The following is a 26,776-nucleotide window of genomic DNA, read 5'->3' as shown; positions in this document are numbered from 1 at the left end:
GGGGTCCGTTGATATGGGGGCTATACGTAAAAGTAGATCGATATGGCCCATTTGCAATATCATCCGAACTACATCAATAACAACTACTTGTGCCAAGTTTCAAGTCGATAGCTTGTTTCGTTCGGAAGTTAGCGTGATTTCAACAGACGGACGGACATGCTCAGATCGACTCAGAATTTCACCACGACCCAGAATATATATACTTTATGGGGTCTTAGATCAATATTTCGATGTGTTACAAACGGAATGACAAAGTTAATATACCCCCCATCCTATGGTGGAGGGTATAAAAAGCTAAAAACCTCTAAAAAGGCCATGAAATGGATTTTTCCCCTCTCTAAAAGACTTTAAAAAGTCAGATCTAGCGAAAAAAACTAAATTGGCAACGCTGCCTATTGTGACGCCTGAAAATATGCAAAGAAAACTTTCTGTTGTAGGTAAACCTGGTTCTTCCATGAACAGCCAATTTCAAGAATTGATTTTCGATTAAATTGAGATAAGATGATTCTTTGGTGTATCTAGATCTAATTTCAAAACAATCCTAATTTCATAGGAAATGCGCTAATGCTGGAGATATTCCTCCCTGAACAGATATCGAATAGTTAGGTATCCTATAATAATTTCATAACCTTCACCAACTTTCCCCTACAATTTCAACTAAACTGAGAAGATGATTTTTAAACTATAATTTTAGAAAACCTCGCGCAAGGGGAGGTCAGCCTCTCCGTAGAAATATCAACCTTCCCTGAATGAAATTCAAAAAATCGGAAAACTCTACTTCAATTTTATCATAAAGGCGGACAAGATATCCGCGACCAGATATCAAAATTAAATTCATTCATTTATATTGCTTTTTTAAAAGTCTTTTAAAAACGTGTACCCTGAACAAAAAATTTTCATGTCCTTAAAATATGAATACCATGGAAGACACACTGAAAAAAATATTGACCTAATATGGAAGATTATGCAACTTAAATTTTAGGACTCGAAATTTACGCACTGCTAAGGACAAACTTCTTTAAAATAATGACATTTTAATTAAAAGAAAGTTTATAATCCTTGCTTCAAAATTTTTTTTCATTAAATTTAGGACACAAATCTTGAAATTTTGCGTCCCTCTGTTGAAGTTGTAGATCTTTGAAGTAAGGCAAATGTTCCTTAAAATAAAGAAAAACATTTTTAATTTAAAGAAATCGTCTTTAACTCAACTGACATATTGAATTTTTAAATTTAAGATAAAAATGCTTACATAGGCTAAGACTTATCCTAAACATTTTTATCTTTGGTTCAAAGTTTTTTTAGCATTAAGAAAACAGTTTTTACTTTGAAGTACTTGGCATAATTTGGATTTTGAAACTGGAATTTGTACATGAATAAAGGGTGATACGGTAAAAATTTGGTCAAAATAAACTTGACGTATTTCTTTCAATTTTGCATTTAAAAAACCTGAACACCCTTCATTTTGAAGGTGTGTGTGTGTAGAATGTTGCTCCTATTTTGATTTTGGGAATTCACTCTTCAGTTGTCAAAATGCCGTCCAAGCAAAAAGAGCAGCGTATCAAAATTTTGCTCGCGCATCGCGAAAATCCGAGCTACTCGCACGCAAAGCTGGCAAAATCGCTAAAAGTTGCCAAATCAACCGTTACAAATGTAATTAAAGTGTTTGGGGAACGTTTGTCGACAGCCACACCCTCACAAAAAATCGCTTCTGTAACATATACTCCCAAACATATTTTGCTGCAAGCATATACATTTTTGGGTATTGCCCAAACATTTATATGTTTGATCTCTTTCAATATATAATATGTTTGAAAGCATATTGGTCTAAACAATATATGTTTGGGTAGTCTAAGTTCCAAACATTTTGTATTTTTGCATCCAAATTCAATAATGTTGTCTTCCAAAAAACAATATGTTATTATGTGAACATATAATATTTTTGGAAGCATTTTGCACCCAAAAATATTATATGCTTAAAAAAAATTCTCCCAAACAATATTGTGCTCAAAATTTTATTTATTTATTTATATATATCATAATGAATTATGAAAATAAACAGGTAATATAGGTGCTAACAACATAGGTTTTCGACCTGAATGCTCAAAATTTTGTTTCTGCCTAATTGTATATTCCCCCACATCTTTCTCACTTCCACGAGATTTTTTAGTTCTTAGCACCTTTTTCTGTAATACAAACATTGTAGAAGAAATTATTCAATTTTATGATTCTTTTCTTATTTTAATTTTACCTTTTGCCGGACGGGGATTCGAACAGCGGACTACACAGTTTGTAAGGATCAAAGAAGTAGCTGATCAATTGCCCAAGGAAAAACAAAATGTTAATTTTGTAATAACAAGCAACAACCACCAACTCAATTCAATATCGCTCCCTGTTACATAGCGCTCCAAGCTACTAAACACATATATGTTTATAGGCTATTTCTAAATTAATATATGATTGCATCCAAGCATATTATATTTACAAACATTTTATGTCCCAAACATAATATGTTCTAACATATTAACATATATGTCCCAAACATGTTATGCTAGTTTATGAACATTATATGCTTGCACTCAAAAATATTGTGTTTGTGTTCCAAACATATAATGTTTATAGTCAAACATGTCTTTTTCATCCGTGCAGGAAGTCTGGATCGGGGGGAAATCGAAAACCGGAAGCCGCTGAGACGACAAAGAGAGTTGCCGGTAGTTTCAAGCGAAACCCTAACCTCTCTCTCCGAGATGCCTCAAATAAACTGGGTGTATCGTCTACAACCGTACATCGAGCCAAAAAACGAGCCGGACTATCGACTTACAAGAAGGTAGTGACTCCAAATCGCGATGATAAACAAAATACGACGGCCAAGGCGCGATCCCGGAGGCTTTACACTACGATGCTGACGAAGTTTGACTGGGTGGTAATGGACGACGAAACCTACGTCAAAGCCGACTACAAGCAGCTTCCGGGACAGGAGTTTTATACGGCAAAAGGAAGGGGAAAGGTAGCAGATATTTTCAAGCACATAAAACTGTCAAAGTTCGCAAAGGAATATCTGGTTTGGCAAGCCATCTGTACCTGTGGCTTGAAAAGCAGCATTTTCATAGCTTCCGGGACTGTCAACCATGAAATGTACGTGAAAGAGTGTTTGAATAAACGTCTGCTGCCTTTCCTGAAGAAACACGGTTGTTCCGTACTGTTTGGGCCGGATTTGGCATCTTGCCATTACGGTAAAAAGGCCATGGAGTGGTATGCCGCCAACAACGTGCAGGTGGTTCCCAAGGACAAGAACCCTCCCAAAACGCCAGAGCTCCGCCCAATTGAGAAATACTGGGCTATTGTCAAGCGGAACCTAAAGAAGACCAAAAAACTGCTAAGGACGAGCAGCAGTTCAAGGCAAACTGGCTTTCTGCGGCGAAGAAGGTGGACAAGGTGGCTGTACAAAATCTGATGGCAGGTGTCAAGCGTGAGGCCCGGCAATTCGGATATGGAAAAGCGAAAGCCTAACTGAATATTTTTCCTGAATTTTATACTAATTGAACTTGAAAAAGAAATTTAATTTGATTTTTTAAATAAACGATTTCACCGATTTACACGCGTTTTCCCTTGACCAAATTTTGACCGTATCACCCTTTACCTTTATTAATATATCGCAAACAGAGAATAAAAATTCGGTGAATGAGATCTGCATGCAATTTTAATTTTATCGATCCTAGATTTAAAGCCAGGGAGGTCCCTAAAAAATGTCTTTATTTTAAAGAAGCCGCATCTTTGGCTCGGAATCAATACCAAAATCCTTAAAGGAAGGTCAAAATTTTTGGATCCAAGTACATTTTTTTTGAATGCATATTTCCGATACAAAAATTATTTACTTGAGCACAAGTTAATAAACTTTTCATTGAATAATTAAACAAATTCAGGTTGGCTGATAAGTCCCCGGTCTGACACATAGATGGCGTCGCTAGTATTAATTCCCTTTTTTATATAGTACCAACCTTCAAATGATTCGTGTCAAAACTTGACGTCTGTAAGTCAATTAGATTGTGAGATAATAGGTTGGCTGATAAGTCCCCGGTCTAACAAAGAAAAACACATTTTTTTTTGTCAAAATTCGTTTTTATTATTCAACATAGTTCCCTTCAAGAGCGATACAACGATTATAACGACCATCCAATTTTTTGATACCATTTTGGTAGTACTCCTTCGGTTTTGCCTAAAAATAGGCCTCAGTTTCGGCGATCACCTCTTCATTGCAGCCAAATTTTTTCTCTGCGAGCATCCTTTTGAGGTCTGAGAACACGAAAAAGTCGCTCGGGCCAGATCTGGAGAATACGGTGGGTGGGGAAGCAATTCGAAGCCCAATTCATGAATTTTTGCCATCGTTCGCAATGACTTGTGGCACGGTGCGTTGTCTTGCCGGAACAACACTTTTTATACCCTCCACCATAGGATGGGGGTATATTAACTTTGTCATTCCATTTGTAACACATCGAAATATTGCTCTAAGACCCCATAAAGTATATATATTCTGGGTCGTGGTGAAATTCTGAGTCGATCTAAGCATGTCCGTCCGTCCGTCCGTCTGTCCGTCTGTCCGGCTGTCCGTCCGTCTGTGGAAATCACGCTAACTTCCGAACGAAACTAGCTATCGACTTGAAACTTGGCACAAGTAGTTGTTATTGATGTAGGTCGGATGGTATTGAAAATGGGCCATATCGGCCCACGTTTACGTATAGCCCCCATATAAACCGATCCCCAAATTTGGCTTGCGGAGCCTTCCGGAGCAGCAAAATTCATCCGATCCGGTTCAAATTTGGTACGTGGTCTAAGTATACGGTCTCTAACAACCATGCAAAAATTGGTCCATATCGGTCCATAAATATATATAGCTCCCATATAAACCGATCCCCAGATTTGACCTCCGGAGCCTCTTGGAGGAGCAAACTTCATCCTACCCGATTGAAATTTGGTACGTGGTGTTAGTATATGGTGTCTAACATCCATGCAAAAACTGGTCCATATTGGTACATAATTATATATAGCTCCCATATAAACCGATCCCCAGATTTGACCTCCGGAGCCTCTTGGAGGGGCAAAATTCATCCGATCCGTTTGAAATTGGGTACCTGATGTTAGTATACGGTCTCTAACAAGCATGCAAAAATTGGTCCATATCGGTCCATAATTATATATAGCTCCCATATAAACCGATCCCCAGATTTGAACTCTGGAGCCTCTTGGATGAGCAAAATTCATCCGATCGAATTGAAATTTAGTACGTGGTGTTAGTATATGGTCTCTAACAACCATGCAAAAATTGGTCCATATCGGTCCATAATTATATATAGCTACCATATAAACCGATCCCCAGATTTGACCTCCGGAGCCTCTTGGAGGAGCAAAAGTCATCCGATGCGGTTGAAATTTGGTACATTTCGTTAGTATATGGCCTCTAACAGCCATGTAAAAATTGTCAAATTTTATTACTATAGAAAGTTTTGTCAAAATTTCATTTCTATAGAAAGTTTTGTAAAAAGTTTATTTCTATAGCAATGTTTGTCAACATTTTATTTCCATAGAAAATTTTGTCAAAATTTTATTTCTATAGAAAATTTTGTAAAAAATTTATTTCTGTAGAAAATTTTGTCAACATTTTATTTCTATAGACAATTTTGTCAACATTTTATTTCTATAGAAAATTTTGTCAACATTTTATTTCTATAGAAAATATTTTTAAAATTTTATTGCTATAGAAAATTTTGTCAACATTTTACTTCCATAGAAAATTTTGTCAACATTTTATTTCTATAGAAAATTTTGTCAAGTTTTTATTTCTATAGAAAATTTTGTCAAAATTTTATTTCTATAGAAAATTTTGTCAAACTGAATTATATACGTATTTAATCGGCCTTTTTTTGTTTAATATATACCCCGTATGGGCTAACTTACAATTTAGCAGACAGTGGTAAAAAGTTTTACGATACCTTGCCATCGGCAAGTGTTATCGCAACCCAAGTAATTCGTTTGTGGATGACAGCCTTTAGTAGAAGTTCCTACGCAATCCATGGTGGAGGGTACATAAGATTCGGCCTGGCCGAACTTACGGCCGTATATACTTGTTTATTCTTCATAAGGGGCCGTTTTGCCGCGATTTCGACCTTCAAACGCTCCAATAACGCCATATAATAGTCACTGTTGATGGTTTTTCCCTTCTCAAGATAATCGATAAAAATTATTCCACGCGCATCCCAAAAGACAGAGGCCATTACTTTGCCAGCGGACTTTTGAGTCTTTCCACGCTTCGGAGACGGTTCACCGGTCGCTGTCCACTCAGCCGACTGTCGATTGGACTCAGGAGTGTAGTGATGGAGCTATGTTTCATTTATTGTCACATATCGACGGAAAAACTCGTGTGTATTACGAGTTAACAGCTGCAAACACCGCTCAGAATCATCAACATGTTGTTGTTTTTGGTCAAATGTGAGCTCGCGCGGCACCCATTTTGCACAGAGCGTCCGCATATCCAAATATTGATGAATGATATGACCAACATGTTCCTTTGATATCTTTAAGGCCTCTGCCATCAACTTCATTTTACGGTCATTCAAAATCATTTTGTGGATTTTTTCGATGTTTTCGTCGGTAACCACCTCTTTCGGGCGTCCACTGTGTTCACCGTCCTCCGTGCTCATTTCACCAGGCTTGAATTTTGCATACCAATCAAGTATTGTTGATTTCCCTGGGGCAGAGTCCGGAAACTCATTATCAAGCCAAGTTTTTGCTTCCACCGTATTTCTTCCCTTCAGAAAACAGTATTTTATCAAAACACGAAATTCTTTTTGTTCACAATAACAAAAGTTGCTTCACAAACGACGGGAAGGGAAAAACCATCAACAATGACTATTATATGGCGTTATTGGAGCGAAATCGCGGCAAAACGGCCCCATATGAAGAAGAAAAAAGTGTTGTTCCACCAAGACAACGTACCGTGCCACAAGTCATTGAGAACGATGGCAAAAATTCATGAATTGGGCTTCGAATTGCTTCCCCATCCACCGTATTCTCCAGATCTGGCCCCCAGCGACTTTTTCTTGTTCTCAGACCTCAAAAGGATGCTCGCAGGGAAAAAAAATTTGCTACAATGAAGAGGTGATCACCGATACTGAGGCCTATTTTGAGGCAAAACCGAAGGAGTACTACCAAAATGGTATCAAAAAATTGGAAGGTCATTATAATCGTTGTATCGTTCTTGAAGGGAACTATGTTGAATAATAAAAACGAATTTTGACAAAAAAAAAATGTGTTTTTCTTTGTTAGACCAGGGACTTATCAGCCTACCTATTATTCGGCTTGTGTGCAGTCCCTGTTTCCCAGCTGGTCCAGGTTCCGAATCACCTATTCACCGATATGGTTAACTCTTCGCCTAATAAAGGCAATTACACAGAAATAAAAAATATTCAATTAAAAATTTAATTGATTCAACAAATTTGCTAATTGAAACAAAAACAAACACAAAAATTAATAATATCAATTAATTTTGTAATTGATTTTCAATTAAATTTTTTAACTAATACTATCATTTCTGTGATTGAACACTTTCAATTAAAAAATTAATTGGATCAATTAATTTCGTGATTGAATTGAAACATTTTTTGTGTGTATAACTATTAGACTTATTAATCTCTATGCCTTTGAATTGGTTTTACTCATTTTGCATCTTTTGGAGTATATGCGAATCGAAAGTTTGGCGTACACATTTCCGCTAATAAATCGAAAGTTTACCGTACACATTTCCGCCAATAACGAGTTTTTCGGAAATCAACGAAACGTTTCGTACTACCAACTACCAAATATGTTCATTGGCCTAATGAAAAAGTTTCCTTATATATCAATAAAAAATTTCGTAAGGTCAATTTTAATGAAATTTTCTTTGTGTGCACATATCGCACTCTGATGCCATACCTAGCCACCTATAGCATGGATATGTAAACCCACCAAAATAATATCTTGGGAAATAATGCATATGTTTAACCGGGAAAACAAATGGGTTTACATATTCACATGAGCATCGGCCTCAGTAACATCATCATTGTATTGCTAATTGATTTTCATTGTTTTTACTTCATTTCTCTTTTATTGGTTTGGCCTGTTAATGGTACAGTTACCTCTAGAAGAAAAGAAATCCGGTAATGGAGCACCTCTTGTAGGTATATTGAAAAATGGAAGCATCAAACGAAATGGAGATCTTCCATCGACGCATGTCGATACTCCCCTTAACGAGGAAGATGAGGAAGATTCAACGTCGGATAAACAAGGACACCAAGACGACAACAAGAAGGCAACAATTGAAACAAACAACATAACGAAATCGAATGAAAATACTGAAGAGATGAAGCAATCGTCATCATCAACTAGCCATACAACAGAGACACCTAACGAAATTACCAAAGATCTAGATAATAATCTGACACCATCATCCTCTATCCAATCAGAAGGTAAATATATTCCATAATCATTTTAATTTTTTATTCCAACTACATACAAAACCATATATCGATTTCCGATTATATAGAGAGATGTATGTATAAGTATATTTGTGATCATAAAAAAAAAATTCGAAACAATCTACATATGATAACCCTACGGGAAATGGACCAACCCCAGGACAGGTACAATATTAGTCCGTGGTGTGTAGGAACCTACCGCAGTTCTGGTCAAAATACATTAACATGGGTTTGTTATTAACGGAATAAGGTTACACTTTAGAATGACTTGGACTCATTCCAAAGTACAAGTTCCGGAATAATGTAGTACGATCTCTCCTTAAACATTTTCCCATGAACCAGAAGTCAGGAGTCGGAGTGTGAAAATTTATGGTAGTTGGAGTCTGCGAAACCAAAATTTCAAAAACACTTCAACGAAAACGAAATCGTGGACTAAAGCTTTACTACTTCCCATGTCAAGTAGCAAATAAATCGATTGTAGATGACAACCTCGAGTAGAAGTTTGAACTTACAAAATTCGGTCTGGGTGTATAATGATATTGATAAATTGTAGTAACTTCAAGTTGGTATCATTTCTAAACTGCTCGTCTGACATCTGACAGATATATTCGAGTGACTGTTAATTATACCCTCCACCATAACCTTGTCATTCCGTTTGTAACACATCGAAATATTGCTCTCAGACCCCATAAAGTATATATATTCTGGGTCGTGGTGAAATTCTGAGTTGATCTAAGCATGTCCGCCCATCCGTCTGTTGAAATCATGTTAACTTCCGAACGAAACAAGCAATCGACTTGAAACTTGGCACAAGTAGTTGTTATTGATGTAGGTCGGACGGTATTGCAAATGGGCCATATCGGTCCACCTTTACGTATAGCCCCCATATAAACGGACCCCCAGATTTGGCTTGTGGAGCCTCTAAGAGAAGCATATTTCATCCGATCCGGCTGAAATTTGGTACATGATATTGGTATATGGTCTCTACCAACCATGCTAAAATTGGTCCACATCGGTCCATAATTATATATAACCCCCATATAAACCGATCCCCAGATTTGTCTTTCGGAGTCTCTAAGAGAAGCAAAGTTCATCCGATTCGGTTGAAATTTAGTACGTGGTGTTAGCATATGGTCTCTAACAACCATGCCAAAATTGGTCCACAGCGGTCCATAATTATATATAGCCCCCATATAAACCAATCCCCAGATTTGGCTTGCGGAGTCTCAAAGAGAAGCAAATTTCATCCGATCCGGCTGAAATTTGGTACATGGTGTTGGTAGGTGGCCTCTACCAATCGTGCAAAAATTGGTCCACATCGGTTCATAATTATATATAGCCCCCATATAAACCGATCCCCAGATTTGTCTTTCGGAGTCTCTAAGAGAAGCAAAGTTCATCCGATTCGGTTGAAATTTGGTACGTGGTGTTAGTATATGGTCTCTAACAACCATGCCAGAATTGGTCTATATCGGTCCATAATTATATATATGCTAGCCCCCATATAAACCGATCACCGGATTTGTCTTGCGGAGTCTCTAGGAGAAGCAAAGTTCATCCGATTCGGTTGAAATTATGTACGTGGTGTTAGTATATGGTCTCTAACAACCATGCCAGAATTGGTCCATATCGGTCCATAACTATATATTGCCCCTATATAAACCGATACACAGATTTGACCTCCGGAGCCTCCTGAAGGAACAAAATTCATCCGATCTGATTGAAATTTGGTAAATTTCGCTAGTGTATGGCCGATAACAACCAGGCCAAAATCGATCTACCAAAATTTTATTGCCATAGAAAATATTGTCAAAATTTTATATTTCTACAGACATTTTTGTTAAAATTTTATTTCTATAGAAAATTTTGTCAACATTTTATGTCTTTAGGAAATTTTGTCAAAATATAATTTCTATAGAAAATTTATGAAGCAATTCATAGTTGGAGAGGAATAATTTGCAAAATCCTCCAAAACATCAAGAATTCTACCAATCTACCAAACAGTAAAAAATCTGCCATTTTTGGTAGACTGTATATAGCCCCAAATAAAGCGATCCCCATATTTCAATTCTGGCTCTTATTTCGTAATTATTTCTTCCCTATATATGGCGGTCAAGAACTGATGTTAAGAAGTTTTAAGATGCCTTACCATCGGCCGCAACCCAAGTAATTTAATTGTTGATGACCGTCGTTAGTAGAAGTTTCTACTCAATCCATGGTGGAGGGTACATAAGATTCGGCCTGGCCGTATATACTTGTTTTGTTTTTTACAAGCTCTAGTGGGTTTCCTACCACCTGTCAAAGAGCGTGTTCATTCGGGCCTCTCAGGCCCGAATTAAAATGCACGGTTCTAAAAATTTGTATGCCCTATATATGTTAGTCTTGAAATTAAAAAAATCAAAGTCCTTGGTCTCCTGGTTCGTCACATAATGCTAAAAAGCGCATGTCGAACTAATCAAAATAACGCACAATATTGCCTATATGCAACATTGGGCATGAGAGGGTTAAAATACGATTGCGAATTTTGCTTAGCATAAAAACCCCATTTTTTATACACTTCACCACTACTGTGGTACAGGGCATAATAAGTTTGTGCATTTCTATGTAACGCCAAGAAGGAAAAGTCAGAGACCCATCGTTTAGTATACCGATCGTGTTAGAATTGAATTCTGAGTCAGTTTAGCTATGTCCGTCTGTCTGTCAGTCCGTCCGTCTGTCTGTTCATGTATTTTTGTTTGCAAAGTACAGGTCGCAGTTTAAGTCCGATCGTCCTCAAATTTGGCATAGGGTCTGTTTTCGGGACCAAGGCAATCGATATAGATATAGTTGCCATATATATTTACCAACGATCTGGTCATAAGAGGCGTATTTATCAACCGATCTTTTTCAAATTCCGTACATCCGAATATTTTATGAGTCTCAAGAATCCAGAGTTCTACCCTGATTTGCTTACAATTTTGTACAAGGATTGCAATTGATATTGTCGACAATTGTGACAAATTTAGTTAAAATCGGTTCATATTTAGATATAGCGTCCTTCGCCCGAGCACTGTTGCCAGCATCGGGGATATTTTTTCGTGGATGGGGACAAAATTTTTGAGCTGGGGAGTTGGGGATTTGGTGGGAAATTTCCACAAATTTGGGGAATTTTCGAAATCTGGTCAGTATAATAAATCAGGTTTTGAGTTATGGTATGGGTGCCCAAGGTCTACGTTTTCCCGAGTGTAGAGTGATTCGTAGGCCGTTAAATATTTGATTGTAGCCAATCTTTTCTTTATTGTTTTTTTACAACAGGATTCGAATGAATAAAATTATGACAACTAACTAACAAACAATATTCAATGTCTATCTGTTACAAAAACAAGTATATACAGCAATAAGTTCGACCGGGCCGAATCTTAAATACCCACCACCATGAACCAAATATTAGGGGTTCCTTTGAAATTTCAGGAGGGCTTGAGGACTTGAGGACACTTCCCGAAGACAAATTTAAAGATTTCACCTATGAGGACTATATCAGATTCTGAATTTATAAGAACCATTTTTGTTTGAGTTTTAGAGGTGTGCGCAAGAAAATTATAGAATCACGTCTTGATTTGAAATCTTAAATCTGTAGATTTTCACCCGAGAAGTAAAATCTGGAAATTTTACATTGAGTTTCAAGCAATTTTCATGATCAGTGCGCCTTCTATACCCTCAGGAAGTGAAGTCGGTCTATATGGAGGCATTACAAAATGGACCGATAAAAACTTAATCCGATACACGTTTTTTTAGCCTAAAATACCAGAATATTTACAATTTCAAGCAAATCGGATAAAAACTACGGTTTCTAGAAACCCAAGGAGTTAAATCGGGAGATCGTTCTTATGGGGGCTATACTAAAATATGGACCGATACTCACCGTTTTCGGCACACCTCTTTATGACCCGAAAATACCTCTAGATTTCCAATTTCAGGCAAATAGGATAAAAACTTCGGATTCTAGAAGCCCGAGAAGTAAAACCGGGAAATCGGTCTATATGGGGGCTATACCAACATATGGACCGATACTCACCACTTTCGGCACACCTCTTTATGGTCATAAAATACCTCTAGATTTCAAATTTCAGGCAAATTGGATAAAAACTACGATTTCTATAAGCCCAAGACCCCAAATCGGGAGGTCGGTTTATATGGGGACGATATAAAAACCTGGACCGATATAGCCCATTTTCGAACTTGACCTGCCTGCAGACAAAAGACGAGTTTGTGCAAAATTTCAGCACGATTGCTTCATTACTGAAGACTATAGCGTGATTACAACAGACAGACAGACATCCAGACAGACAGACGGACATCGTTATATCGTCTTAGAATTTCTCCCTGATCAAGAATATATATACTTTATACAGTCGGAAATCGATATTTCGATGTGTTACAAACGGAATGACAAACCTATTATACCCCCGTCACCATTCTATGGTGGTGGGTATAAAAATATTTGATTTTAAATTCTACATAAGAAAACAAAGTAGCTACAATGGTTTATATGAAATTCTTTACTTCTACATGTTTAAACAAGTAAGTAAAGTATAAAGTCGGCCGGAGCCGACTATATTATACCCTTCACTACTATGTAGACTCTCAACTACTTCAAATTTGCTGGGAGCTATATAAAGGTTTGCATTTCCAGATACAAATACTTTTAATGGAGACAATTTTTTTGTACTTTTACAAAAACTCTAGAATTACAATTTAAATCGGTTAACGCCCTGGGATGAAACACAATGTTAACATAGTAAAAAAATATGGGAGATATGAAGCGAGAGAAATTTTAATGCAATCATACAAAAGAACTTTTATGATTTATCAGGTGAAACATATGTATTCGAGATATAGGGCAATTTTAGTAATATTTACAATTTTTGATACTTAGCAGTGGCGACTTTACAGGTATATTGGTTAGATCACGCCAAGATATATGGTCAAGTGTGGGTTGTGATATATTATTTGGTCAAGTTGGGCGACTTGGAGCCTTATTTAAAACTCAACCGTTCTGTGGAAATTCTGGCATTACAGTGTTTAGGATATGACTAAGATATGGGGAAATCATCATTTTGTGTCAAGTGTGGGAATTTTGGCCTTATTTTTATAAACCGGAAAAACGAATATATGGAGGCTTTATCTAAATCTGAACCAAATTAGATCAAACTTGACACACTTAAATATCATATTAAATATATTCTCTGTGGAAACTATCCAGTCAATTGGAGGAAAATCTCATTGAAAATGGGTCTAAAATATGAAACAGTCTACCATATTTCCCCAACTCTGGTGTACGTATATATGGGAACTATATATAATTTGAACCGATTTTGACTAAATTTGACATGCATAGTTAGAATAATAATTATGCAATCTCTGCAAAATTTCACGTAAATGGAGTATATGAGTGTAAATCGGGCGAAAGATATATATGGGAGCTATATCTAAATCTGAACCGATTTCAACCAAATTTGGCACACATAACGACACCGTTAAACGTACCTCTCGTGCAAAATTTGAAGCAAGTCAGGGCAAAACTCTGGCTTTTGAGGCCATATAAGTCCAAATCGGACGAAAGATATATATGGGAGCTATATCTAAATCTGAACCGATTTCAACCAAATTTGGCACACATAACGACACCGTTAAACGTACCTCTCGTGCAAAATTTGAAGCAAGTCAGGGCAAAACTCTAGCTTTTGAGGCCATATAAGTACAAATCGACGAAAGCTATATATGTGAGCTATATCTAAATCTGAACCGATTTCAATCAAATTTAGCAAGCATTGGTAGAATGTCAATTCTACTCTCTGTGCAAATTTTCACGAAAATCGGTAGTAAACTTTGGCCTCTGTTGCCATATGAGTCTAAATCGGACGAAAGATATATATGGGAGTTATATCTAAATCTGAACCGATTTGGCTGATATTTTGAAAGTTTTTTCGAGACTCATAAAATATTCGGATGTACGGAATTTGAAGAACATCGGTTGATAAACACACCAATTATGACCAGATCGGGGATAAATATATATGACAGCTATATCTAAATCTGAACCGATTTTTTTCCAAAATCAATAGCGATCGTCTTTGTTCCCCAAAACGACCCTGTGCCAAATTTGAGGACGATCGGACTTAAACTGCGACCTGTACTTTGCGTACAAAAATACATGAGCAGACAGACAGACAGACGGACGGACAGACAGACAGACGGACGGACGGACATACAGACAGACAGACAGACAGACGGACATCGCTAAATCGACTCAGAATTTAATTCTAAGACGATCGGTATACTAAACGAAGGGTCCCAGACTTTTCATTCTTGGCGTTACATACAAATGCACAAACTTATTATACCCTGTACCACAGTAGTGGTGAAGGGTATAAAAAGGGGCTTAAAGAAGTACAGGGTCTTCAAAATAAAAAAAATCTTTTTTAAGAGCTACTTTACAATTTACTTTGTTTCCTGAGAAATTTTTTACTATTGTGAAATTATATGGTAAGGACATGGGTCGAAGTATTGGTCCCTCATCTGCGTACATGACTGATTTGAAAAATATATACCATATATATAGAATAGAGTTCATATCGGGACAAAAACGCCTTTTGATCGATCACCCAATTTTATTTCTTGGTTATTCAGAACTAAGTTTTGATTCCTACTACGTATGTTGACTGAACTCCCATTTTTATACCCTCCACCATAGGATGGGGGTATATTAACTTTGTCATTCCGTTTGTAACACATCGAAATATTGCTCGAAGACCCCATAAAATATATATATTCTTGGTCGTGGTGAAATTCTGATTCGATCTGAGAATGTCCGCCCGTCCGTCCGTCTGTTGAAATCACGCTAAATTCCGAACGAAACAAGCTATAGACTTGAAACTTGGCACAAGTAGTTGTTATTGATGTAGGTCAGATGGTATTGCAAATGGGCCATATCGGTCAACTTTTACGTATAGCCCCCATATAAACGGATCCCCAAATTTGGCTTGCGATTGCTCTAAGAGAAGCAAATTTCATCCGATCCGGCTGAAATTTGGTAGATGGTGTTAGTATATGGTCTCTAACAACCATGCAAAAATTGGTCCATATCGGTCCACTTTTGCGTATAGCCCCCATATAAGCGGACCCCCAAATTTGGCTTGCGATCGCTCTAAGAGAAGCAAATTTCGTCCGATCCGGATGAAATTTGGTACATGGTGTTAGTATATGGTCTCTAACAACCATCCAAAAATTGGTCCATATCGGTCCATAATTACCTATAGCCCCCACATAAACCGATCCCCCGATTTGGCTTGCGATTGCTCTAAGAGAACCAAAGTTCATCCCATCCGGCTGAAATTTGGTACATGGTGTTGCTATATGTTCTCTAATGACCATGCAAAAATTGGTCCACATCGGCCCATAATTATATACGTATTTAATCGGCCTTTTTTAGTAGTTCATCCCATCCGGCTGAAAATTTGGTACATGGTGTTAGTATATGGTCTCTAACAACCATGCAAAAATTGGTCCACATCGGTCTATAATTACATATAGCCCCCATATAAAGCGATCCCCCGATTTGGCTTGCGGAGCCTCTAAGAGAAGCAAATTTCATCCGATCCGGCTGAAATTTGGTACATGGTGCTAGTATATGGTCTCTAACAACCATGCAAAAATTGGTCCACATCGGTCCATAATTATATATAGCCCCCATATAAACCGATCACCAGATTTGACATCCGGAGTCTCTTGGAAGACCAAAATTCATCCGATTCGGTTGAAATTTGGTACGTGATGTTAGTCTATGGTATCCAACAACCATGCATGAATTGGTTCATATCAGTCCATAATTATATATAGCCCCCATATAAACCGATCCCCATATTTTACCTCTGGTGCCTTTTGGAGAAGCAAAATTCATCCGATCTGGTTGAAATTTGGTATGTGGTGGTAGTATATGATATTTAAAAACCATACCAAACGTGGTCCATATCAGTCCATAATCATATATACCGCCATACAAACCGATCCCGAGATTTGGTTTTGGAGCCTCTTGGAGGAGCAAATTTCATCCGAGTCAGTTGAAATTTGGTACATTGTGCTAGTATATGGCCGTTAACAACCATGCCTAACTATGTCCATATCGGTCTATAGTTATATATAGCCCTCAGATAAATCGATCCTCAATCACACAAAACTTGGTCCATATCAAGTTCATAATTCTATATAGCACCGATATAAGCGATCTCCATATTTCAATTCTGGCTCTCTACGTACCGGGCAAAAGTCCACGTCGATTTGTAATTATCTGTAGACTTACCTATATATATAACTTTTTTGTCTAATATATACCACGTATGGAACAACTCACAATTTAGAAAACGATGTTAAGAAGTTTTATGTTAAGATACCACAATCCAAGTAATTCGATTGTGGATTACAGTCTTTCGTAGAAGTTTCTAAGCAATCCATGGTGGAGGGTACATAAGATTCGGCTTGGCCGAACTTACGGCCGTATATACTTGTTTTTTTTTTATACCCTCCATCATAGGATGGGGGTATATTAACTTTGTCATTCCGTTTGTAACACATCGAAATATTGGTCTAAGACCCCATAAAGTATATATATTCTGGGTCGCGGTGAAATTCTGAGTCGATCTAAGCATGTCCGTCCGTCCGGCCGTCCGTCCGTCTGTTGAAATCACGCTAACTTCCGAACGAAACAAGCTATCGACTTGAAACTTGGCACAAGTAGTTGTTATCGATGTAGGTCGGATGGTATTGAAAATGGGCCATATCGGTCCACTTTTACGTATAGCCCCCATATATTTGGCTTGTGGAGCCTCTAACAGAAGCACATTTGATCCGATCCGGCTGAAATTTGGTACGTGGTGTTGGTATATGGTCTCTAACAACCATGCAAAAATTGGTCCACATCGGTCCATAATTATATATAGCCCCCATATAAACCGATCCCCAGATTTGGTACATGGTGTTGGTATATGGTCTCTAACAACCATGTAAAAATTGGTCCACATCGGTCCATAATTATATATAGCCCCCATATAAACCGATCCCCAGATTTGGTTTGCGGAGCCTCAAAGAAAAGAAAATTTCATCCGATCCGGCTGAAATTTGGTACATGATGTTGGTATATGGTCTCTAACAACCATGCAAAAATTGGTCCACATCGGTCCATAATTATATATAGCCCCCATATAAACCGATCCCCAGATTTGGCTTGCGGAGCCTAAAACAGAAGCTAATTTCATCCGATCCGGCTGAAATTTGGTACATGGTGTTGGTATATGGTCTCTAACAACCATGTAAAAATTGGTCCACATCGGTCCATAATTATATATAGCCCCCATATAAACCGATCCCCAGATTTGGTTTGCGGAGCCTCAAAGAGAAGAAAATTTCATCCGATCCGGCTGAAATTTGGTACGTGGTGTTGGTATATGGTCTCTAACAACCATGCAAAAATTGGTCCACATCGGTCCATAATTATATATAGCCCCCATATAAACCGATCCCCAATTTTGGCTTGCGGAGCCTAAAACAGAAGCTAATTTCATCCGATCCGGCTGAAATTTGGTACATGGTGTTGGTATATGGTCTCTAACAACCATGTAAAAATTGGTCCACATCGGTTCATAATTATATATAGCCCCCATATAAACCGATCCCCAGACATGCATGGAACGTCGTGTTAGTATATGGTTGCTAACAACCATACCAAAATTGGTCCAATCACTCAAAAATTGGTCCATATCGGTTCATAATCATGGTTGCCACTAGAGCCAAAAATAATCTACCAAAATTTTATTTCTATAGAAAATTTTGTTCAAATTTTATTCGGTTCATAATCATGGTTGCCACTCGAGCCACAAATAATCTACCAAGATTTGATTTCTATAGAAAATTTTGTCAAAAGTTTATTTCTATAGAAAATTTTGTTAAAATTTTATTTTTGTAGAAATTTTTGTCAAAATGTTCTTTCTATAGAATATTTTGTCAAAAATTTTATTTCTATAGAAAATTTTGTGAAAATTTTATTTCTATAGAAAATTTTCACGCAGAGAAGAAACATGATTGCCACAATCATATTCGAAGAGCAAAATAATATGATAGCAGCTATTTTTGCGGCGACCATGTAACATTTTAACCTGCAACCATGTTGGCTCAGTGAACATGGTTCTAAGAAAAATACAATTGTCCTCATCTAAAATGTTATTATATTGATAAAAAGAATTTTGTTTCCATTAAAAGACAATGGTCACGATCTAAAATGTTATGTTATTCGTCAAAAATGTTTTTCTTCTAGTTAAAAGAACATGGTCACAACCTAAAATGTTTTGATTTTTATGCAAAAACTTTTTTCGTCGTCGAAAAAAGGACGCCACTTGAGAAAAGAAAACACAAAATCAACTTTATTTATTTGTTTTTATTTATTTATAAACTAATTCATTGTTTATTTGTATTTATAATGTCGTGCAAGCAAACTTCACATATTTTTACACACTCTAGTTTGGTTCAATTTCAACAATAAGTAATCATTCCATATTTACTTCGTGACCATCAAATGTACAAACGCAGACATCATGTAACTGCAAATAAAAATAAATTATACCATATATCAAAATGAAGAACAAAAACCAGGTATATTTTTTTCAATTACACTTTCCTTGTTTGTATTCACATAAAACCACGTGCCATTTCTGAATAAATAAATTAACACAAAACACAATAATTCCGTATTCTCCGTCCATTCCAAGAAACAATCAACACACGACTGACGCGCAAAATGAAAATCGTGTGTACCTGCTCAATGTTTTTATAAAATTCTTGTCGCTGCAAAAAAATTAAAAAATTAAATGGTCACGAAAACAATGTACATGGTCTTTATGGCCATGTAATGGTTTAGGACATGTCTATACGTAAACTATAAAAATATTTTTTTCTCTACAAAAAAGAAAAAAAATAGAATGGTCAGATACATGATTTTCCTGACCATATAATGGTCTCAAATTCTATCATTTAAATAATAGAACATGTTTGCGGCATTTGAGAACCATTTAAATGCTTATTGCCAACATATATTTTTCTCCGCTCGAAAATTATTTTTACAAAGACAAAATACATGGTTTTCGCGACAATTACATACTCTAAATAAGCATTAAATGGATGCGGCAACCATGTCCAAACATGTTTTTTCTGTGCGTGTTGTTAAAATTTTATTTCTGTAGAAAATTTTGTCAAAATTTTATGTCTACTTTGTCAAACTGAATTATATACGTATTGGATCGATCTTTTTTGATTTAATATATACCACGTATGGACTTACATACAATTTAGAAGATGTTGTTAGGAGGTTTTAAGATACCTTGCCATCGGCAAGCGTTACCGCAACTTAAGTAATTCGATTGTGGATGGCAGTGTTTAGAAGAAGTTTCTACGCAATCCATGATGGAGGGTACATAAGCTTCGGCCTGGCCGAACTTACGGCCGTATATACTTGTTTTTTTTTTTTTTTGCAATGAAAATAAGTTAGCGTTAGCTTATCTACGGAGTTTTTAGTAGAAACCAATTACTCCTATTGGTAGAACCGGAAAATTGTATGTTATGTCTTGTTGTACATGTTAACATTAAATATATTAAATAAATAAAACATAATTCAGAATGTGAAATTTTAAGCAATTTGACTCATGTCTTTTACTTTCAGATCTCCCAAATTCAACATCCCCAGGGAATGCCACTGCACTACCATTGACACCAGGGGAAGGTGAAAAGCTTATACCAACAAAGAATGGAGAGGTAAATAATGAAAAACCCACAACTAGTAGTGCCCTCGCATCTCCGGGGACTCCCACTACTCAACAGACAGAAGAAACTCCCGCTCATTCAAAAGACATTGCACAAGAGAATGGTCTAAAGACATCAATATCTACTTCAACTTTAGATCAATCAACGGTAAGCTTTGACTGGTATAGTGATTCATTAGCAATGGCTCCCATATGCACCCTAAGTGAGACTTCCCTTAATAGTGAATAAATACTGCCTCTTGTGCCATACTGCTAATCTAACAAAGAATGCAATTGCAATCCTACATGATGGAAATATCTTGTAAATAATTGGCTCAACACATCTAACTTACATATCCTTCAGAGCATGTAGCAAATCCTCTTGGCATTTATATTAATTCTCTTTGCAATTTGCATTTATTTGTACTATAATATTTATGCTTATTACTCTATATGTTGTTTATGTATGTTTGTTTATATCACTTAAAGCATGCTGGAATTTGCATTTATTTTTCTCTGTAATTTTTAGTTTAATTGCATATTTGTATGTAGGCAAAATGATTATTTAAAAATATATATAGAAAAGCATGCGTATATATATGTACATGTGCCAAAGGAAATATGATAATTAACACATCAGTATGGTCGATGTAGGGAAAACAATATTTTCCCTTTTTTTAAGTTGATAACAACCCTACAATATTATTTAACCGAAATGGTGATTTTTAAAAGCTATAGGAACATTTTCAAGAAAAACACACAAAATTCAGAAAAATCCATGAAATATTTATTCGAATCGATAGTACGGGCCATATAATTAAATGTTTGAAGATAATTTTATGCAAATGTTGACCGCGATACGCCTCAAATGGTCCATCCCCTTAGTCCAATTTTGATATACTCTTTGAAACATTTCTTCCTGTATCTTACGAATAAATGCTTTATGGTCGTTGTCCAATGTTTGAAACGAGCTTATTTGTATAGACATGAACTTTAACATAGCCTCACAAAAAATAGTCTAAAGGCTTAAATCTCACGATATGGGCGGTCAATTTACCGATCCTGAACGTAAAATAAAATGTTCACCGAACTCGCCTCTCCATTGTTACGCGTGCTGTGTGGCATGTGGCACAGGGATGATAAATTATGTTGACGAAAAAGTACTAAAAATGTATTAAGAATTTACTTTTCGAAGCCAAAAGGTGCTAAAATTACATAATATCAAATTTAAAGACTATTGTAAAAGTTTACGTATATTAAAATCTAGTCCGATTTGGAGATTTTTTTTTAGTTTTTCTAAAAAAAATCTTATTTTGAAAAATTTTATTACTGCTGAAAATTTTATTTCAGGGAATATTTTGTCAAAATTTTATTTCTATAGAAAATTTTGTCAAAATTTTATTTCTATTGAAAATGTCAAAAATTTCTATAGACATTTTTTCAAAATTTTTTTTCTATAGAAAACTTTGTCACAAAGAAGTACCACTTTGCAAAATCTACCAAACGAATGTGGTATTATAGACAATATTCTTCTCAAAAATGTTGAGATCCTGTAGTAAAAACTAAAATATCCTAATTTGAGAATATGTATATTTCTTCAATGTCCGCTTTTTACAATTTTTAGAGTTGAGTTGATATGTGAGAAACGTTCACATTTAGGTCAGAATAACTTTATATAGAGTAATTGTGATGAAAAAGTACCAAATGACTCGCGGTCGTGCCACGGTGCTTTTGGAAGTCGAAATGTATCTAAAAAAGGACAAAAGTGTCAACTTTATCAACCCTAATGTGGCACCGTCTTGTTGAATCGACATATCAGGCAAGTCAAGATCTTGCATTTTCGGCAAAAAAAAGGTAGGATGGTGCCCATCATTCACTGTCATTGTTACCGTTGTGCGACTTTAGTCGCATTTTGCAATCTTTCTGACGTCATGCAAAATGTGCGACTTTAGTCGCATGCGTGCTAGGTCCAAATAGTTTTTTATAATTATCAAAAATTTTTATGGAAGTCGTTCGTTTACTCCAAAAAGTCAGCAAAAGAGATTCAGAGAGAGAGATCAAATGTGACATTTGAGAAATAGAAAAGTTGCATGTTTTGCCTAAGGATGCTTTTTCCAGTAAAAACTTGCAAGAGTTTGTCATATATTTCACAGAGTCCATTATAAGTGTAATATAAAAAACACGTATATACGGCCGTAAGTTCGGCCAGGCCGAAGCTTATGTACCCTCCATCATGGATTGCGTAGAAACTTCATCTAAACACTGCCATCCACAATCGAATTACTTAAGTTGCGGTAACGCTTGTCGATGGCAAGGTATCTTAAAACCTCCTAACACCATCTTCTAAATTGTATGTAAGTCCATACGTGGTATATATTAAATCAAAAAAGATCGATCCAATACGTATATAATTCAGTTTGACAAAGTAAACATACAATTTTGACAAAATTTTCTACAGAAATAAAATTTTAACAAAATTTTCTATAGAAATAAACTTTTGACAAAATTTTTTATAGAAATAAAATCTTGGTAGATTATTTGTGGCTCGAGTGGCAACCATGATTATGAACCAAATAAAATTTGAATAAAATTTTCTATAGAAATAAAATGTTGACAAAATTTTCTATAGAAATAAAATTTTGAAAATGATAAAAATTTTATTATGAACCGAATAAAATTTTAACAAAATTCATTCCGTCATTCCGTTTGTAACACATCGAAATATCGATTTCCGACTATATAAAGTATATAAAGGGTGATTCTTTTGAGGTTAGGATTTTCATGCATTAGTATTTGACAGATCACGTGGGATTTCAGACATGATGTCAAAGAGAAAGATGCTCAGTATGCTTTGACATTTCATCATGAATAGACTTACTAACGAGCAACGCTTGCAAATCATTGAATTTTATTACCAAAATCAGTGGCAGAAAATCCGCTTTTTTATCGACAAATTTTGTTCAGCGATGAGGCTCATTTCTGGTTGAATGGCTACGTAAATAAGCAAAATTGCCGCATTTGGAGTGAAGAGCAACCAGAAGCCGTTCAAGAACTGCCCATGCATCCCGAAAAATGCACTGTTTGGTGTGGTTTGTACGCTGGTGGAATCATTGGACCGTATTTTTTCAAAGATGCTGTTGGACGCAACGTTACGGTGAATGGCGATCGCTATCGTTCGATGCTAACAAACTTTTTGTTGCCAAAAATGGAAGAACTGAACTTGGTTGACATGTGGTTTCAACAAGATGGCGCTACATGCCACACAGCTCGCGATTCTATGGTCATTTTGAGGGAAAACTTCGGAGAACAATTCATCTCAAGAAATGGACCGGTAAGTTGGCCACCAAGATCATGCGATTTGACGCCTTTAGACTATTTTTTGTGGGGCTACGTCAAGTCTAAAGTCTACAGAAATAAGCCAGCAACTATTCCAGCTTTGGAAGACAACATTTCCGAAGAAATTCGGGCTATTCCGGCCGAAATGCTCGAAAAAGTTGCCCAAAACTGGACTTTCCGAATGGACCACCTAAGACGCAGCCGCGGTCATCATTTAAATGAAATTATCTTCAAAAAGTAAATGTCATGGACCAATCTAACGTTTCAAATAAAGAACCGATGAGATTTTGCAAATTTTATGCGTTTTTTTAAAAAAAAAAGTTATCAAGCTCTTAACAAATCACCCTTTATATATTAAATCAAAAAAGATCGATCCAATACGTATATAATTCAGTTTGACAAAGTAGACATAAAATTTTGACAAAATTTTCTACAGAAATAAAATTTTAACAAAATTTTTTATAGAAATACAATTTTCACAACATTTTCTATAGAAATAAAAATTTTGACAAAATTTTCTATAGAAAGAAAATTTTGACAAAAAATTCTACAGAAATAAAATGTTAACAAAATTTTCTATAGAAATAAAATCTTGGTATATTATTTTTGGCTCGAGTGGCAACCATGATTATGAACCGAATAAAATTTGAACAAAATTTTCTATAGAAATAACATTTTGACAAAATTTTCTATAGAAATAAAATTTTGACAATGATGAAAATTTTACTACGAACCGAATAAAATTTTAACAAAATTTTCTCTAGAAATAAAATAAAATTTTGGTAGATTATTTTTGGCTCTAGTGGCAACCATGATTATGAACCGATATGGACCAATTTTTGTGTGATTGGACCAATTTTGGTATGGTTGTTAGCGACCATATACTAAGACCACGTGCCTAATTTGAACCGGATCGGATGAATTTTGCTCCTCCAAGAGGCTCCGGAGGTCAAATCTGGAGAATGTTTTATATGGGGGCTATGTATAATTATGGACCGATATGGACCAATTCTGGCACGGCTGTTAAAGATCATATACTAACACCATGTTCCAAATTACAACCGGATTGGATGAAATTTGCTTCTCTTGGAGACTTCGCAAGCCAAATCTGGGGATCGGTTTATATGGGGGCTATATATAATTATGAACCGATGTGGACCAATTTTTGCATGGTTGTTAGATACCATATACAATATCATGTACCAAATTTCAGGCGGATCGGATGAAATTTGCTTCTCTTTGAGGCTCCGCAACCCAAATCTGGGGATCGGTTTATATGGGCGCCATATATAATTATGGAGCGATGTGGACCAATTTTTGCACGGTTGTTAGAGCCCATATACCAATACCATGTACAAAATTTCAGCCGGATCGGATGCAATTTGCTCCTCTTTGAGGCTTCGCAAGACAAATCTGGAGATCGGTTTATATGGGGCCTATATATAATTATGGACCGATGTGGACCAATTTTTGCATGGTTGTTAGAGACCATATACCAACATCATGTACCAAATTTCAGCCGGATCGGATGAAATTTTCTTCTCTTTGAGGCTCCGCAAGCCAAATCTGGGGATCGGTTTATATGGGGGCTATATATAATTATGGACCGATGTGGACCAATTTTTGCATGATTGTTAGAGACCATATACCAACACCATGTACCAAATTTCAGCCGGATCGGATGAAATATGCTTCTCTTAGAGGCTCCACAAGCCAAATCTGAGGGTCCCTTTATATGGGGGCTATACGTAAAAGTGGACCGATATGGCCCATTTTCAATACCATCCGACCTACATCGATAGCAACTACTTGTGCCAAGTTCCAAGTCGATAGCTTGTTTCGTTCGGAAGTTAGCGTGATTTCAACAGACGGACGGACGGACGGACGGACATGCTTAGATCGACTCAGAATTTCACCACGACCCAGAATATATATACTTTATGGGGTCTTAGAGCAATATTTCGATGTGTTACAAACGGAATGACAAAGTTAATATACCCCCATCCTATGATGGAGGGTATAATAAATATTTTTATTAATTTAATTGATTTAAAAGCTTTAAAAGTGTTGATGGTAAATTAGTACTGGATGGCGTTCGGGTTCATTTCTGCTAATTTTAGCTCAGAGAAAAAAATCCATTTTTACTATCTTCCAAGTTTACGTTTTACTGGATTTTATGTTACAATAAGTTGGTAAAATATCTTTTTATGTTAAAGGAACTTTTCTTTTATTGTTTTTGTGTTGTTTTATATTTTTTTTTTTAAATTGAATTGAACTAAAACTGCGACCTAGACTTTGATCATTATTATTGTCGTTCTATGTTAAGGTGAGTACTACGAGTATGTTCAGGTTTCAAGCTGAAAACCAGCTTATTCTCACGGTTACTTGTTTTAATCAAGTAATTTAGAAATATTAAATGGTTCGCAATCAATACATTGGATCTTTTCCATCCATAGTTTGACAAGACTTGATAAAAATGTTATCGTCTTCATATACATTTTTGCACTTTTAATTTAGTGTTTTGGTGAAAAACTCGAACATAGTACTCACCTTTAGACATTATAAATCACCGCAATGTAATGCTACGTGTAATGACACTTTTACTACTGGTAATGCAAATTGTAATGATATGTGGATACCTAGTTTTTGCTGGGTATGTTTCGAACTTCGTATTGCGCTAAACACAGTTTAGAAAGTTTTTCCTTCAAAAAATATATATTTTTTATTTTATTATATTTCATTTTATTTTATTTTATTTTAATTTATATTATTTTGTTCTGTTTAAATGTTTCTACTGCTCTACTTTCCATTATGAATCGTATCCTATTCATATAACGCTAAACAGTTTAACAAGTGTTTCCTTCAAAATATAAAATTTATTTTATTTTATTTCATTTTATTTTATTTCATTTCATTTTATTTTATTTTATTTTATTTTATTTTATTTTATTTTATTTTATTTTATTTTATTTTATTTTATTTTATTTATACAACTCCAGCAAAACGAATGGATTCTAAAGCCTCTTTTCCATAGTTTTGTTTAAAAGTTTCTACTGTTATACGTTCATTTCTTTTTATACACTGCGCCACACTGTGGAGAAGAAGTCGAGATAG

The 26,776-nt window shown here is 35.9% G+C and overlaps 1 protein-coding gene across 9 annotated transcripts in view; it reads left to right on the top strand.

The window, feature by feature from the left end:
- axo (axotactin) overlaps positions 1-26,776 on the top strand; it is a 396,767-nt gene that overhangs the window by 304,826 nt on the left and 65,165 nt on the right. For all 9 annotated transcript variants that reach the window (XM_075304128.1, XM_075304125.1, XM_075304124.1 and 6 more), the window contains 2 exons: positions 8,162-8,495; positions 20,248-20,495. In XM_075304128.1, the coding sequence (XP_075160243.1) occupies positions 8,162-8,495; positions 20,248-20,495 (582 nt within the window). The remainder of the gene's footprint in view (positions 1-8,161; positions 8,496-20,247; positions 20,496-26,776) is intronic.

Source organism: Haematobia irritans, chromosome 4 (assembly GCF_050003625.1).
Source record: "Haematobia irritans isolate KBUSLIRL chromosome 4, ASM5000362v1, whole genome shotgun sequence".
NCBI lineage: Eukaryota > Metazoa > Arthropoda > Insecta > Diptera > Muscidae > Haematobia > Haematobia irritans.
This window is presented reverse-complemented; position numbering and strand designations above follow the sequence as displayed.